The following is a 13921-nucleotide window of genomic DNA, read 5'->3' as shown; positions in this document are numbered from 1 at the left end:
CAATTATATTATATGTCAGTTTAACATATAGAAATAGATAGAGTGGTACTGGGTAGTATGTTTAAATACAACATAGATTTCTCTCTACAGACAGATTGGTATAACAGCCACACAGCACCCTAGACTCCACACATGATTGTGGGGCCACAGGAGGTAAGAGTTCAGATTTAGTTTATTGTATACAACCATACTCTAGCTTAGGAGGTAAGAGTTTAGATTTAGTTTATTGTATACAACCATACTCTAGCTTATGTAAAAGCACTTTCTGAAGGTGTTCTCATTCGTTTACAGACAATACTGGAGGACAATCAGACTCTCATTTGCATACATTACCTGAAGACTAGGCGAGTCTGACCTTTTGTGACTACTACATGGACCCAGCGGTCACATCTATGAATGGTGACACCAGTATGTCACTGTCAGAGGGTGACTTGACAAGTACCTTGACTTATGAATAATAGTAATGGACTCAGTGTTTAACAACGAATACCATATTGATGGGAATTTGTAAATACATTGACTCACAATGTTTAATTCTGACCTAAAGTGCTCACTCTTATAGACATAGGGCCGAAGTTGATCATGTGATAATTTTAAGGGACTCTGACCCAGGTGATGGGCTCTTAAATACTTTTAGGTGTTCCTCCCTAAATTGTGATTATATTTATGTTTGTGGCCCTGATGAGGTCTGAGGCAACATTATCAGCAATAGAAGAAACACCTGTTTGAGAGGGCAAAATGCATTAATGGATATCTAATAAAGGCATTAATGGATATCTAATAAAGAACACATGTTAAAACCACAACCTCAACTCTGAATTCTAGAATTCTCGAACAACCCCTTTTTGAACATAATAGTGATGCAACTAAACTCATGTTTGTGTGCATCGATTGTGTTGAAATGAAACCAGGAGATGGTGTTAGACTAGAATTCCTGACAAAGTTAGAATTGGAGTACATTATCTCATTGGAAACTAACTATCCAGGAGGTCTGAATCAGGGCAAAGAACGGTGGGTTCATTTGGATCAATAAGGGTATATCAATGTAGCAACACCATGACAATGGACTGATTGATAAGCTGTCTCTAAATTGGAACGGTTTCTCCTTTCATTTACTTTTTTTTGTATATGTAAAATGTCATAGTTGGTTTCTTTTTTGTACACTTGGTATGATATACCCAGATTATCAGACAGTTTTGCACAGATACTCAGAGTAACTTTGGGGATGTTTAGGTTTATTGTGTTGTAAAATACGTGGTCTATCACTATTCTGTCAACGTCGGTAATTTGAATGCATAATGATAGGTAAAGGGTCTTGTTAAGGAATAAATATGTATTTTTTTAGATTTTTATTCTCTCAGATTTATCTTTGATTGCATCCCCTGTGTCCATTGACATCCTACTGGTGAGAGGCGGTTTGTGTACGACTTTGGTACAAATAGTGTGATAAGTGTGTATCAATCCAAAGGGGCTTTTTTTGTGACTTTGAGGTTTGTTTTTGCCTTTGGAGTATAAACCATCTATAATGACCAAATGTCCACTGGGACTAGATTGGTATAATTTTTAATTAAAAGAAATCTTTAATTAGTGATTGTGAGAATTTTCTGAAAGTTTGAATATGGGAAAGTATATGTGCAATATTATAGTGTTTGACTTTCAGTGATATATTAGTTATAAAGAAACCTTACTCAAATTTGACAGCTGTTTGTATCCGAAAGTTGTAACAAAGTTTGTAATCCTATTTTATGTTCTGTACTGTGACTCAAGATGGCTGAATAAGATCAAAGTTTTAGAAAAACTTACAAAATGCTGGTGAGAGAAAGGTTTTGTTTTGACTGAAATGTGTAATCTGTGTCCAACGCTATGCAAATGAACATATATATGCTGATTTATTTTTTTTATTCGAAACATGTGCTGAGTCTCAGTTACATCTGAATTTCTTATCAGTTGCCCAGGGGAAGTCAGCGCTGGCTGTGTGAGAGGGTCGTGGGCAGAACAGGGCAGCATTTTTTCGTATATACATACAAGTATGATTAAAATTTAAAGTGATACTAAAGTTAGATGTAAATGTAAGTTAAAAAATTGCATTTTAATCTCAAAAAACATTTGCCATGGATGGGGATGTCATTAATCCTGTCTTTCAGATGTAATTATGGATGTTATCGATGATAACACAGAACAAGTCCTGAGCGATGTAATAGGTGCTGTCATGAGCGGGCAAAAGTCATACGTGGCTAGTAAGCAAGTTATAGTTACTACATTCATCTATAACTGGAGAATACCTAACTAGAATATCACTTAACCATGAAAAGCATACTCAGGAGCCCCTTCAGATCCTTGCCCGCACGACATCTTCCACAGAGCAGCCGCCTCCATCGCCCCTCAGCCTTGCCGCACAATCAACTGATTCCTCAAATCCGCCACCTTCCCCTATGGCTGGAAACCCGGCAAGATCAACCCCCTGCTAAAGAAGCTGTCCTCAAACCAGACTGACCTCAGGAACTCCAGACCGATCTCCCTCCACCCCTTCCCAGCCAAGGTCATCTAGAAGGCCGTTCATGCTCAACTTCGCCTGCGTTCCTAAAAGAAAACTACGTCCTGGACACCTCCCAATCAGGATTCCGTAGCAACTAAAGCACAAAGACCACACTCCTCGCCACCACTGATGACATACGCTCCCTCCTCCTTGACCGGTGTGAGACTTCAGTCCTCATCCTACTGGACATCTCAGCTGCCTTCGACACTGTCTCCCACTGCACCCCAATGACGAGACTCCACGACGCCTGCATCCGCAACAAGGAACTAGACTGAATCCACTCGTACCTCGCCAGCTGGATTCAGCGAGTCAACCCACCCCCGTTACTCTCAGAACCAACAGAGATCAGCTGTCGAGTGCCACAGGGTTCCTCCCTGAGCCCCACCCTCTTCAACATCTACATGGACCCCCTCACAATCATCGTCAGAAGCTACAAACTCATCATCTCCTATGCTAACGACACCCAGCTGATCCTCTCCCTCACCAACGAACCCAAAACTACCAGAACCAACAGCGGAATGAAGGTCGTTGCTACCTGGATGAAAGGTGCTGCCTTAAGCTGAACTCAAACAAGACTCAAGTACTCATTCTGGGACCCACCCCTTCAGCCTTGGATGACTCATGGTGGCTAGCCGCTCTGGGATCCCCTCCCACCCAGTTGGACCATGCAACGCAACCTCATCATACTGGACTCTTAGCTCACAATGAACCCTCAAATGAATGCGGTTTCCTCAGCCTGCTTCCACACGCTCCGCCTGCTTTGAAAAACATTCAGATGGATCCTCACAGAATCAAGAAATACGGTCACACACACTCATCACCAGCAGACTCAACTACAGCAACGCACTCTACGCCGGCGTCAACCAGAAACATCTCAAGAAACTACAGAACGTCCAAAATACAGCAGCCAGACTGGTCCTCGACATCCCTCGCCACAGCCACAACACCCAACTCCTCCGACAACTCCACAGGCTCCCCGTCAACAAGAGTATCACCTTCAAGCTCCTCACATATGTCTAAAAAGCTCTCCACAATGAAGCACCAGCATACCTGACCACTGCCTTGCATTCCACGTACCCACCAGACAACTCTGTTCCGCCCAACTTGCCCTAGCCTCCGTCCCCAGGATCCCAAGACCAGAACCAGAGGAAGATTGTTCTCCTTCCTCGTCACAAAGACCTGGAACACCCCGCCCCTCCACCTCAGGTAATCTGCATCACTGACCCAATTCAGGAAGGCCCTCAAGACCTAGCTCTTCTAATGATCCTACACCCTGAAGAGCCAGCAGCCCCTCCCCCAGTGACTGGAGGACCTCACGGGTGAGTAGCTGCGCTATACAAGCCCCTGATTGATTGTTTGACTTCACCAATAACAATATAAGACTTTAAATATAAACTTAGAAATGTTGTAATTGTCTGTTCAATGTATTTTGAATAATTTATTTTCAAGTTGTATTTTTATATGAAAATATTATATACTGCTCACCCAAGCCCACAAGACCCTTCACAACAACGGTATGCATCATGAATGCGTATGTTATGAATTTATGAAGGTTTTTGTAGTCAACGCATGAAACTCTATCTGCAATATATTAAAGAGCAGGATTCTGATATTAAAAGACATCTTTATTTTTCCTGTTCTGCATCAGTGTACCAAGCAATATCATAAATGACAAGTTGCGACAAACAGCATCCGCAAACAATGCCGCAACTGCTTCGTTCTCAATTGGCGCGAAGAGAGAAGACCCAGGGCCTGGTGGACATCATCGAATGTTGAGACCCTGGATGCAGATGATCCTATTCTGAAAAACAAGGATACAATTCAATAAAAGGCCATGCATGATTGTAAGCAAAGTTAAGGATCAATGAGGCAGCACAACTAGGTAATCTGCATAAGAATGGTTAACCTGGCCAATGTTTAACCTTGACCAGAAGCTCTTGACTTGTTTAGAAGTGTACTGAAAAAATCTCCAATTCAGTCTGCCACATATTCAAAAAGGGATTCCTGGTAGCAACAAATAGATTTACTGTTGATTCCTCCACTATGAATGGAGAGACACCCGCAGTCATAAATCCCACTAACGGGAACTCTAATATCACCCCCTCCCTCCCTCAAAATGGGCAGAGATTTATTTGAGCCAAGGGCTGGATCACTCAGTTTTGATGGGGTGTGGGAGAAGTGCTCTCTCCTAAGGCAAAATGTTTTACTGAAGAATAGGAATATATATATATATATATATATATATATATATATATATATATATATATATATATATATATTTATATTGTTTGCCACCAAGCACAGCGGCCGCTGTGCATATGCACATCCAATCCAGTAGGTTCCAAAGAATTCCACAAAACAGTGCGTGTGCTCAAAATAGATTTATTCCATTAAAGTTCCAGCATGTGATACACGGCAAGTATGGAACAAAACCCAACGCGTTTCGGCGATGAAACTCTCGCCTTGCTCCATTACACCTTTGCCTAAATCTATGCTTTGAAGATTTCCATGTAGATGAAATAGGAGCACAGATACCATGTGACGTCCTCAGTAGTTTATTAAACACAAAAGATGATGGTAGACATGCTTTCAAAGTGTATGACCACGGACACACTAGCATTCTAATCCAGCATCCTTTTTTCCCCCATCATGCCATCTCAGGTAGCACCATATGCAAACCAGTCTTGACCCTGCGCCAATAGGAACAGTCCAGCCCGAACAGCCAGGGGAGTTCCTTCCTGAACCATAACACAAGTAATGCAAGACTAGTTTCGCACTAATTGGGGCTCATCAGTCGGGTGTAGGTTGCTACTAGTCGCACTGTGAGAACGGGACCCGCGTCTGAGCATAACTTTGCCACTTAAGGCTGTACATCAAACATACAAAATGTGATGGAAGGAATGCTTGCACCTTTGCTAGACCCAGGTCAAGCTGGTTGTAGGGCTCAGCACTGCACTACTGTGGTCCTGATAACTGTTCAAAAAGAGCTTTGCATGATCATTGGCCGAGGAAGAGCTGCCACTGAGTCTACTTGACCTTTCAACAGCCAATGACCAGATTTATTCTGACTTGTAAGGCCGGGCATCAAAGGGGAGTCCAAGGGTTGGACTGGTCTTTCTTAGTGGGCTGTACCCAGGAGCTCTGCATCACACCCCTTAAGTCATTGGCTACCAACATATTGCAGACACCAGCAGGAGTCCTCATTAAGCAGGACTCTTCAATCTGTATGTAACTCCTCCCAATCGCTTTACTACATACCATCTTTCAATTATGTCTTATACCCTGTTGGTTCTAAACCTTGATAGAAACACCACTGGGGTCCATAATAAATTAAAAAAGGGGATTCAGAGCACTTGCATGCTGGATGACAAGAAAATGCCTTAAATGTAACTCAAACATAACTCTGCTAAGGGTGCTGGGTTATCTGGGTCATCTATTTGATTCTGAGGTTGCTGACTTGACACACTGGGTCTCAACCCAGCTTCTTTCAGGACTTACAGATCTTGGTATGATATTTGATGAGGACATTTCCTTCAAGATCCTGATTACTGAGGCATCGGAGGGCTGCTTCTTTCACCTTTGAGTTTTAGGCGAAGGAATTTCTTTCATCGCTGACAACACTAGCTATCCCACCATTCAAGCCATAGTGGGTGCAAGAATAAATTATGCAGTCCACTGTCAAATATGGACAAGTCACCAGAATGGCCGGTGTACAAGTAGTGACAATATCTATGCTTTGGTGCTCATGACATCAGATGCTCCAACCTACTCTTAGGCCCCAAGATCAAAACTTAAGTTTAACTGGGACAAAAGTCTAACTTTACTACTCCTAAATGGCCTTTGTGAATACCGAAAGTCGTAAAGTTATACTTTAGTCAGTTTACTTTTGTGAATCAGACCCCAGGTACGTAACTCTTGCTAAAAGTCACAAGGTGCAGAGGTCTAAGGCTAGTATTGAGAAAAATCACTGGTGATGGGTGGAATGCAGGAATTAATCTTCATTTGGTAATTACTGGGCCACATTTCAGACCCTTGTTTTTTGTCAATGTGCTACTTTAAACAAAGATTGGCCATATGTAAATCAGTCTTGATTCCACTCCAATAGGAACAGTCCACTCTGTACTGCCAGGCCAGATCCACCTCGGAGGAAATGCAAGAAAACCCAGGCCAGATTTAAATTCGTAATGTGATGGTTTAAATGTCATTGTGAACCTATGAGTGGATGTGATGGGTAGTGAATGAATGTAGGGGGTATGCTTGAGTGTGAAGTGCTATATGTGAATGTGAAGGGGTGCATCAACATGAAGGGGTATGTGTGAATTTCAAGGGGTGTGTGAGAAAGTGAAGGGATATGCCTGTAAGCGAAGGGCAATATGTGAATGTAAGTCAATGAGCATGAATCCGACGGTGAACGCATAAATGTGAGAGGAAATGCAAGATTGTCACAAGATAAGAATGGACCTGAAGGGCCATAGTGGGGTGTGAAGGGGTGTGCATGAATGGGAAGGAGTATCAAAGAATGTGAAGGGGTAATTTTGAAAAAGAAGTTGTATGCACAAGTACAAAGGGGTATGCATGAATATTAAGAGCTGTGTGTGACTGAAGGGGTGTGCATGAATGTGAAGGGGTAGGTTTAAATATAAACGAGTATATGTGAATGTAAATGGTATGTGTGAATGTGGAAGGGTATGTTTAAATATAAAAGAGTATATGTGAATGTAAATGGTATGTGTGAATGTGGAAGGGTATGTGTGAATATAAAAGGGCATATGGGAATTTTAAAAAGTATTTGTGAAGGGTGTGGGTGAATATGAAGGGGTTTGTATGAATATACAAAGCTATGTGTAAATGTGAAAGGACATACATGAATTTGAAAGGATAAATGTGAATGAAGAGGTATGTTTGAATGTGAAGGGGTGTAAGTGAATGCTAACAACGTGAATGTCAAAGGGTATGTGTGAGTGTTAAAGTAAATGTCAATGTGAAAGAATATATGTGAATGTGGGGCATATAAGATACGAAAGTATGTGAATGTGCTGGAGCATGAAATTGAATACGTAGATTTGAATAAGACAGGGTTTATTTGATAGTGTATGGTAGGTCTAAATGTGAAAGGGTATGAGTGAACGTGAACTTGTAAATGTGAATCAGGGTGGTCTGTGTTTGTGAAGGGGTAATTTTGAATGTGAAGTGATAAGCATGAGTATGACTGAATATTACAACCTGTGTGAGAACGTGACGGGGTAAGCATAACTGTAAAGGGGTATGATGAAACAGGTATCTGTGAATGTTATTGGTGTGTGTGAATGTGTACGGTTGTGTGATGTGTGAATATGAAAAAGTATTTGTGAATGGTATGCATGACTGTTAAAGGGTATATATGAACGTACAAAGCTATGTGTGAATGGGCATGCTTGAATGTGAAGGGATATATGTGAATGTAAAGGGTATGTTTGAATTTGAAGGGGTATATATGAACAACATGCGAGTGTGAAAGGGTGAATGTGAAAGGGTATTAGTGAATGCATAGAGGTATATGTGATATGAAGGTGTATGTGTGAATGTGATGGGGCATGCGTGAAATTACATGGGTATGTTTGAATATGACCGGGGTTATTTGAAAGTGTATGGTAGGTCTAAATGTGAAAGGGTAGGGGTGAACGTGAAGGGGTATATGTGAATCAGAGTGGCATGTGTGAATGTGAAGGGGTGCAATCCCTCACGACGCATGCCTGAACGCGGTCTTAACAACAACCTTGTCTTAACTATGCATGCCTTTACCACGCATGCCTTTACCACGCATGCCTTTACAACTGATTTAGTTGAGATAGCATAATTGGTAAAGGCGTATGTGCAGTTAAAGTTATGCCCTAGCCTCCCCATAGTCCTAAAACCAGTCCTAAAACCCAGCCCCCTTCCCGGAGTATGCCCCCTGCCTGGAGTATAACCCCAGCCCTAAAAATACCCCAGCCCCCCACCCCGACTTCTGAAAGCCCGGACCCCAGCTCTAAAAATGAAGCCTGCCCCTCCCCCCGGGCCAGAGCCCTAAAACCCAGCTCCCAGCTTTGAAATTGACCCCAACACCCCCTGCCCTGAGCCCTAAAACCTTGGCCCTGGACATAAAAAAAACACCCCAGACTCCCACCCTAAAACCGTCCCTGCAGCTGTAAAAAGTACCCTGACCCCTGTCTTGAAGGCCTAAAACACGGACCTGCAACCTACCTGGGCCCCCACTCTGAGCCCTAAAACCGGCCTCTCTGCCCTATAAAGTATCCTGACCACCGGCCCTGAGCCTTAAAGCCCTAAAAAGTTACCCGACCCTTAACTCCCAGAAATCATACTCACCAAGCCGTTCCTCGTGCAGGCAGGAAGTCACCTCTGACCCTCCGCCATTCTCCTCGAGTAATGAGTGCTAACTACTACTAACGTCTAAACCACGCATATGTGTAGTAAAGACATGTGTGGTAAAGGCATGTGTGGGGTAAAGGCATATGTGTGGTAAAGGCATATGTGTGGTAAAGGCATATGCGTGGTAAAGGCATATGCGTGGTTTAGACCGGCATGGTTCCGCCTGTGCTTAGTCATGCACAAATTAGGCTGTTTCATGTATGTGAATGGTATGTGTGAATGTGAAAGGGTATGTGTGAGTGTGAAGGGTCATGCATGAAATTCAATGGGTATGTTTGTATACGACATGATTTATGTGAACGTGAGCGATGTGTGTGCCTCTCTTCTACGTCTCTCACCTGTCCCCTCTCTCCCTCTCTCTCCCCACCGTATGTTCCATTGCATTCTTCATTTCTGTCACTAACTGTTCCTCTGTCTCCCTTGTCTCAGTTCTTTCTCTTTGTTTCTCTCACGAACTCACTCAGTGCCCCTGTCAGAGTGTGATGTCCCTTCCTGTGATATCATTAATGTCAAAGGGTGTGTGATGTCACTTCCTGTGATATCATTAATGTCAAAGGGTGTGTGATGTCACTTCCTGTGATATCATTGATGTCAAAGGGTGTGTGATGTCACTTCCTGACCTGTGATATCATTGATGTCAAAGGGTGTGTGATGTTACTGCCTGACCTGTGATATCCTTGATGTCAAAGGGTGTGTGATGTCACTTTTACTAACCCTGGTATTTCAGGGGATCACCGTCCAGGGCAGTCCTGTTTATCAGAAGTGACCACGCGCCTAGAAACGGACGGATATTTGATATGATGGTCGGTATGTGGAGCTGGCATTTATTTGGGGCACTAAAGCCATAAATGGTGACCTAGAGGCTGTGGAGCCGGAGGGGAGCTGTAGGCATTACCTACACCCACCCTCGTCTCCGCAGGGGTGGGGTTGGGACTGCAGCCTTACATGTGCCTCCTCCACACCTCCTTCTGTGCAGTCAGTCTTTCATTAGACAGATGCTGCGGACACAAGACGGGGGTGAACCTGGGGGTGTGGAGAGACCCCCCTCTATATTTAGAGCGGGGACTCCCTTCATTCCCCCTACTTGAGGCAAAAGGAATCCGGGAAGTGTCCCCTGTGGCTGCGTGGATGGAATAACGCTGTACTTGTGTAATCTGGCTTCAGGGCTCTTTAAACCCAGCCCACTGGGAGCAGTCCCTGGATGTGCACTGGAGGCCCTCGGTCGCTTCTTGGAAATCTCTTATCGGACTTACCATTAACCCTTCTACCACCTAATGAATACCTTGTCGACTCCATAAACACAATTTAAAGGGGTCATACCAAGTTCTACACGTCTAAGAACAGTTGGGCATATTTACAAGGGGATGGTGGAGCGCAGCGTTAAGCCGAAATTGCTAACACTGCGCCATTCTGAAAAGACAGGGCTGCGCCGTATTTACGATAATACAGCGTAGCCCTGCATTTCCTCTAGCGCTGGCTCTAAGTTCAGCTGCCTAGCACCAACGCAGGAACCCTTGCATCATAGTGAAAAGGTGTCTGTGTTGAGGGGATGATTGTTTATGTGCAGGGAGGTGTCCCTTCCTGCACAATCACTAATGGAGATTAATAACTCCTATGTGTGCTGCATTGTGCACAACACTTACAAGTTGCAAATTGTCATTTTTTAATGGTTGTTTATGTGCAGGAAGGGACACCTTCCTGCAATGAACCATCATTCATGGCGATTCGCTCTTGCTTTTTATGCTGCAGAATGCAACACAGATAGAAACCGCAAAAAAAGGAGAAAGAAACAATTTCTCCTTGTTTCGCCAGGTTTAGACCTGGGGTTTTTTTTGTCTTAATTTTGGGGCTGCCTCCTATTTACACCACCCTTGTAAATAGGGAGCAGGGTCAACATCAAAGTGTTGCAACCGAATGCTCAATGCAACAACCTTTCCCAGCCCTTTCACACTAATTGTAGCGTGAAAGGGGGCATTTACAAGGCGGCATTAAGCCATGTTAAGTGGCTTAACGTCGCAGTGTTATTAACGTGAAGAGTTAATGGCCAAAGGAACGTCTCTAGAAGTGAGGTTCCTGCGGCAATAAGCCTTTGTATATATGCCCCAGTGTGACTTTCAGCTTTGTTTGAGGTATACCACCAGTTGATATCTAGAATCTGATTTATAGAATTGTAAAGCAAACAAAAAATGATTTTTTAAAGTGTCTTTGGGGTTATGCTAAACTGTTGTTCATTTCAAAGGGACTGGTTCAGTTCTAAGTGTGGACTATGAGAGATTAATATATATATATATATATATATATATATATATATATATATATATATATATATATATATATATATATATATATGTATGATGTCCCTGTTAGTGACATCGTTCGGAATTAAATATGCTAACTGATCCCATTGCTATATTTCCCAGGCCTTGTGTCCAGTGTTAATGTAGTTCTATGTGTCGGTGCTTTTGGATTCAGCAGCGCCTGCAGTCTGTTTTTGCTTTGAACTGCCAACAAACAGACTTAAATAGTAATGTTGCCCTTTATAAACACAAAACATAAAATATACAAATAAGACTATACCTTAGTTATAAATTAATGCACACTATAAACAAAATATGTACAACTGACACATCATATTTGATCATCTTCGCCAACGCTGTGTGTCCAGTGATCAGTCTCATGATCACATCACATGCCTCCATTTTACTATAAGACACAGATGCATTAAGGCTTTATTGCATCAGAGAAAGGCTCAAGGCAGATTCACAGCCCAGGATGGGACCCTCACATCCCTTGGGAGGAGGGATCCCACCATGGCAGGACCACAAGACTTGCTGCCAGCCTTCTTTTCTGAAGTTGTCCATTTCCTATCATGCATGAACACTCACCGAGTCCTGGTACGCAGTGACTTCCACAAATATTGATTATGCAGGTCTTTCCGTTAGGACAAGGTTTGTCTGGTCCACACAGTTTAGCGCACATTCCTACACCTAGAATGGAGAAATAAGGCAGTATGAATAGACATTAACATGGTAAAAACCTGTGAGTGCCCCATTCTGTCACCATAGTAATGAAATAGCATTTTATTGCCGGAAGATGTTCATGATTAATGGCAGGCGTGAGTCAATACGCCATTCCCTCAGAACCTTGAACCTTCATTGGGGACCATCACCAACAACCGATGATAATTATCGCTACGCACTTAGCGCTAGGATAATTATCGCCGGCTATCGCTGGTTTCTATCGCGAAGATAGAACGCTATCAGCGACGCTCATCTCAAAAGCAATAGGAATGCCAGCAATAGCTGATGAATGTGCAATTATCGCTGGAAATCCAGGAAAAAGGTAAACTGGGATACATATGATAATAGGCAGGATATAACCAGGGCCGGACTGGGAACGAAAACTGGCCCTGGCAAAGTGCTCGGCCGGCCGGCCGCCAAACCCCACCCCCCCCCTCCGGAAAAGGGGGAGGGGGAGACAGAGCTCCAACTCCTTGCCTGGGCCGCTTTTCGGCAGATTGTTACAGGGTCGATTTTGCAGCTATACTGCAAAAACGGCCCGGTCACAAAAACGGCCCCCAGGGGCCCAAAATCGGCCCCCACCATTGTGGCCCACAGGGGGATTGCACGGTGCCTGCAATGGCCAGTCCGGGCCTGGATATAACAGTATGTTTGTATATAAAGGGGTATACATGAATGGAAATGGTATGTGTGAGTGTGTAAGGGTATTTTTTGAATGTAAACGGGCATGTGTGAATGTAAACGAGTATTTGTGAAGGGTATTCGTGAATGTGAAGGGGTATATATGAACAATCAAAGCTATGTGTGAATGTGAAAGGCCTATATGAATATAAAGGGTATGATTGAATGTGAAGGGGTAAAATTCAATGTGAATGGCGTGCTAATATGGAAGGGCATGTGCGAGTGTGAAAGGGTAAATGTGATGAAAGTGTATGTGTGAATGTGATGGGGCATGCATGAAAGTGAATGGGCATGTTTGAATACGACAGGATTCATTTGAAAGTGTATGGTAGGTTTAAATGTTAAAGGGTATGGGACAACGTGAAGGGGTATATGTGAATCAGAGTGGTGTGTGTGAATGTGAATCAGAATGGTATGTGTGAATGTGAAGGGGTGTATTTGAATCAGAGTGGTGTGTGTGAATCTGAGTGGTATGTGTGAATGTGAATCAGAGTGGTATGTGAATCAGAGTGGTGTGTGTGAATGTGAATGGGGTGTATGTGAACTGATAAGGGTATTGTTAATGTGATGTTTATGTGAATGGCATGTGTGAATGTGAAAAGGTATGTGAGTGTGAAGGACCATGCATGGAAATCAATTGGTATGAATTTCTCCCTCCTCTCTTTTCCCTTCTGAATCCTCTGCTTCTTTGGATTTCTTTTCTCTTTCACACCATTTTTCCTTCTCTGGTAATCTGCGAAATCTCCCCTTTCCACGCCTCTAACCTTCTCTCGCTGCATCTCACACTTCCCCTGTGTCATACTGTTCCACTCTTCTCTCTCGTGTTTCTCCATCTATCCTCTAATCTCTGTCTTTCCTCACCCTCTGCCTCTTGATCTCTCTTCTTATCTCACTTGCCCTCTCAATATCTTCTCTCCCAATTTGTCCTTCTTTGTAACTCACAATTTTCGCTTTCTCATTCTCCTTTCCTCCTCACCATCTCTCTCTCTGCCTGTCTATCTCTTGGTCTGTCTCACGGTCTCTCTATCCCTCTCACCCCCACTGTGGGACAGAGACCGATATACACATTGAAAGGGTAAATCACACCTATATGAACACAGCTAGCTCATACCTCTGTAGAGGGGAGTGGCCAAGCACCCCCTTGTTTTTGTCTTTTGATCTGCAGACCTCACATCATTTAGGGCTCACCAGGGGGTGCGTCTCTGGGGTTACCGCTTCAGACCCCTAGCACTGCATTTGCAAACTCTGGCCTCACAGGTGGCAAAAGAGGGTTGAA

At 43.3% G+C, this 13921-nt stretch overlaps 1 protein-coding gene across 1 annotated transcript in view; it reads right to left on the bottom strand.

Annotated features, from left to right (window-relative positions):
- Window positions 1–4140: 4140 nt before the first annotated feature.
- LOC147693257 (uncharacterized) overlaps window positions 4141–13921 on the bottom strand; it is a 40871-nt gene continuing 31090 nt past the window's right edge. The window contains exons 4-5 of the mRNA XM_086933653.1: window positions 11830–11931; window positions 4141–4337 (exon numbers count right to left, since the gene is read on the bottom strand). Of these exons, the coding sequence (XP_086789779.1) occupies window positions 4333–4337; window positions 11830–11931 (107 nt within the window). The 3' untranslated portion in view covers window positions 4141–4332. The remainder of the gene's footprint in view (window positions 4338–11829; window positions 11932–13921) is intronic.

The sequence above is a fragment of the Lissotriton vulgaris genome, chromosome 8 (genome assembly GCF_964263255.1).
Source record: "Lissotriton vulgaris chromosome 8, aLisVul1.2, whole genome shotgun sequence".
NCBI classification, from domain to species: Eukaryota; Metazoa; Chordata; class Amphibia; order Caudata; family Salamandridae; genus Lissotriton; species Lissotriton vulgaris.
Note: the sequence above shows the minus strand (reverse complement) of the source record. Positions and strands in the feature narration are given on the sequence as shown.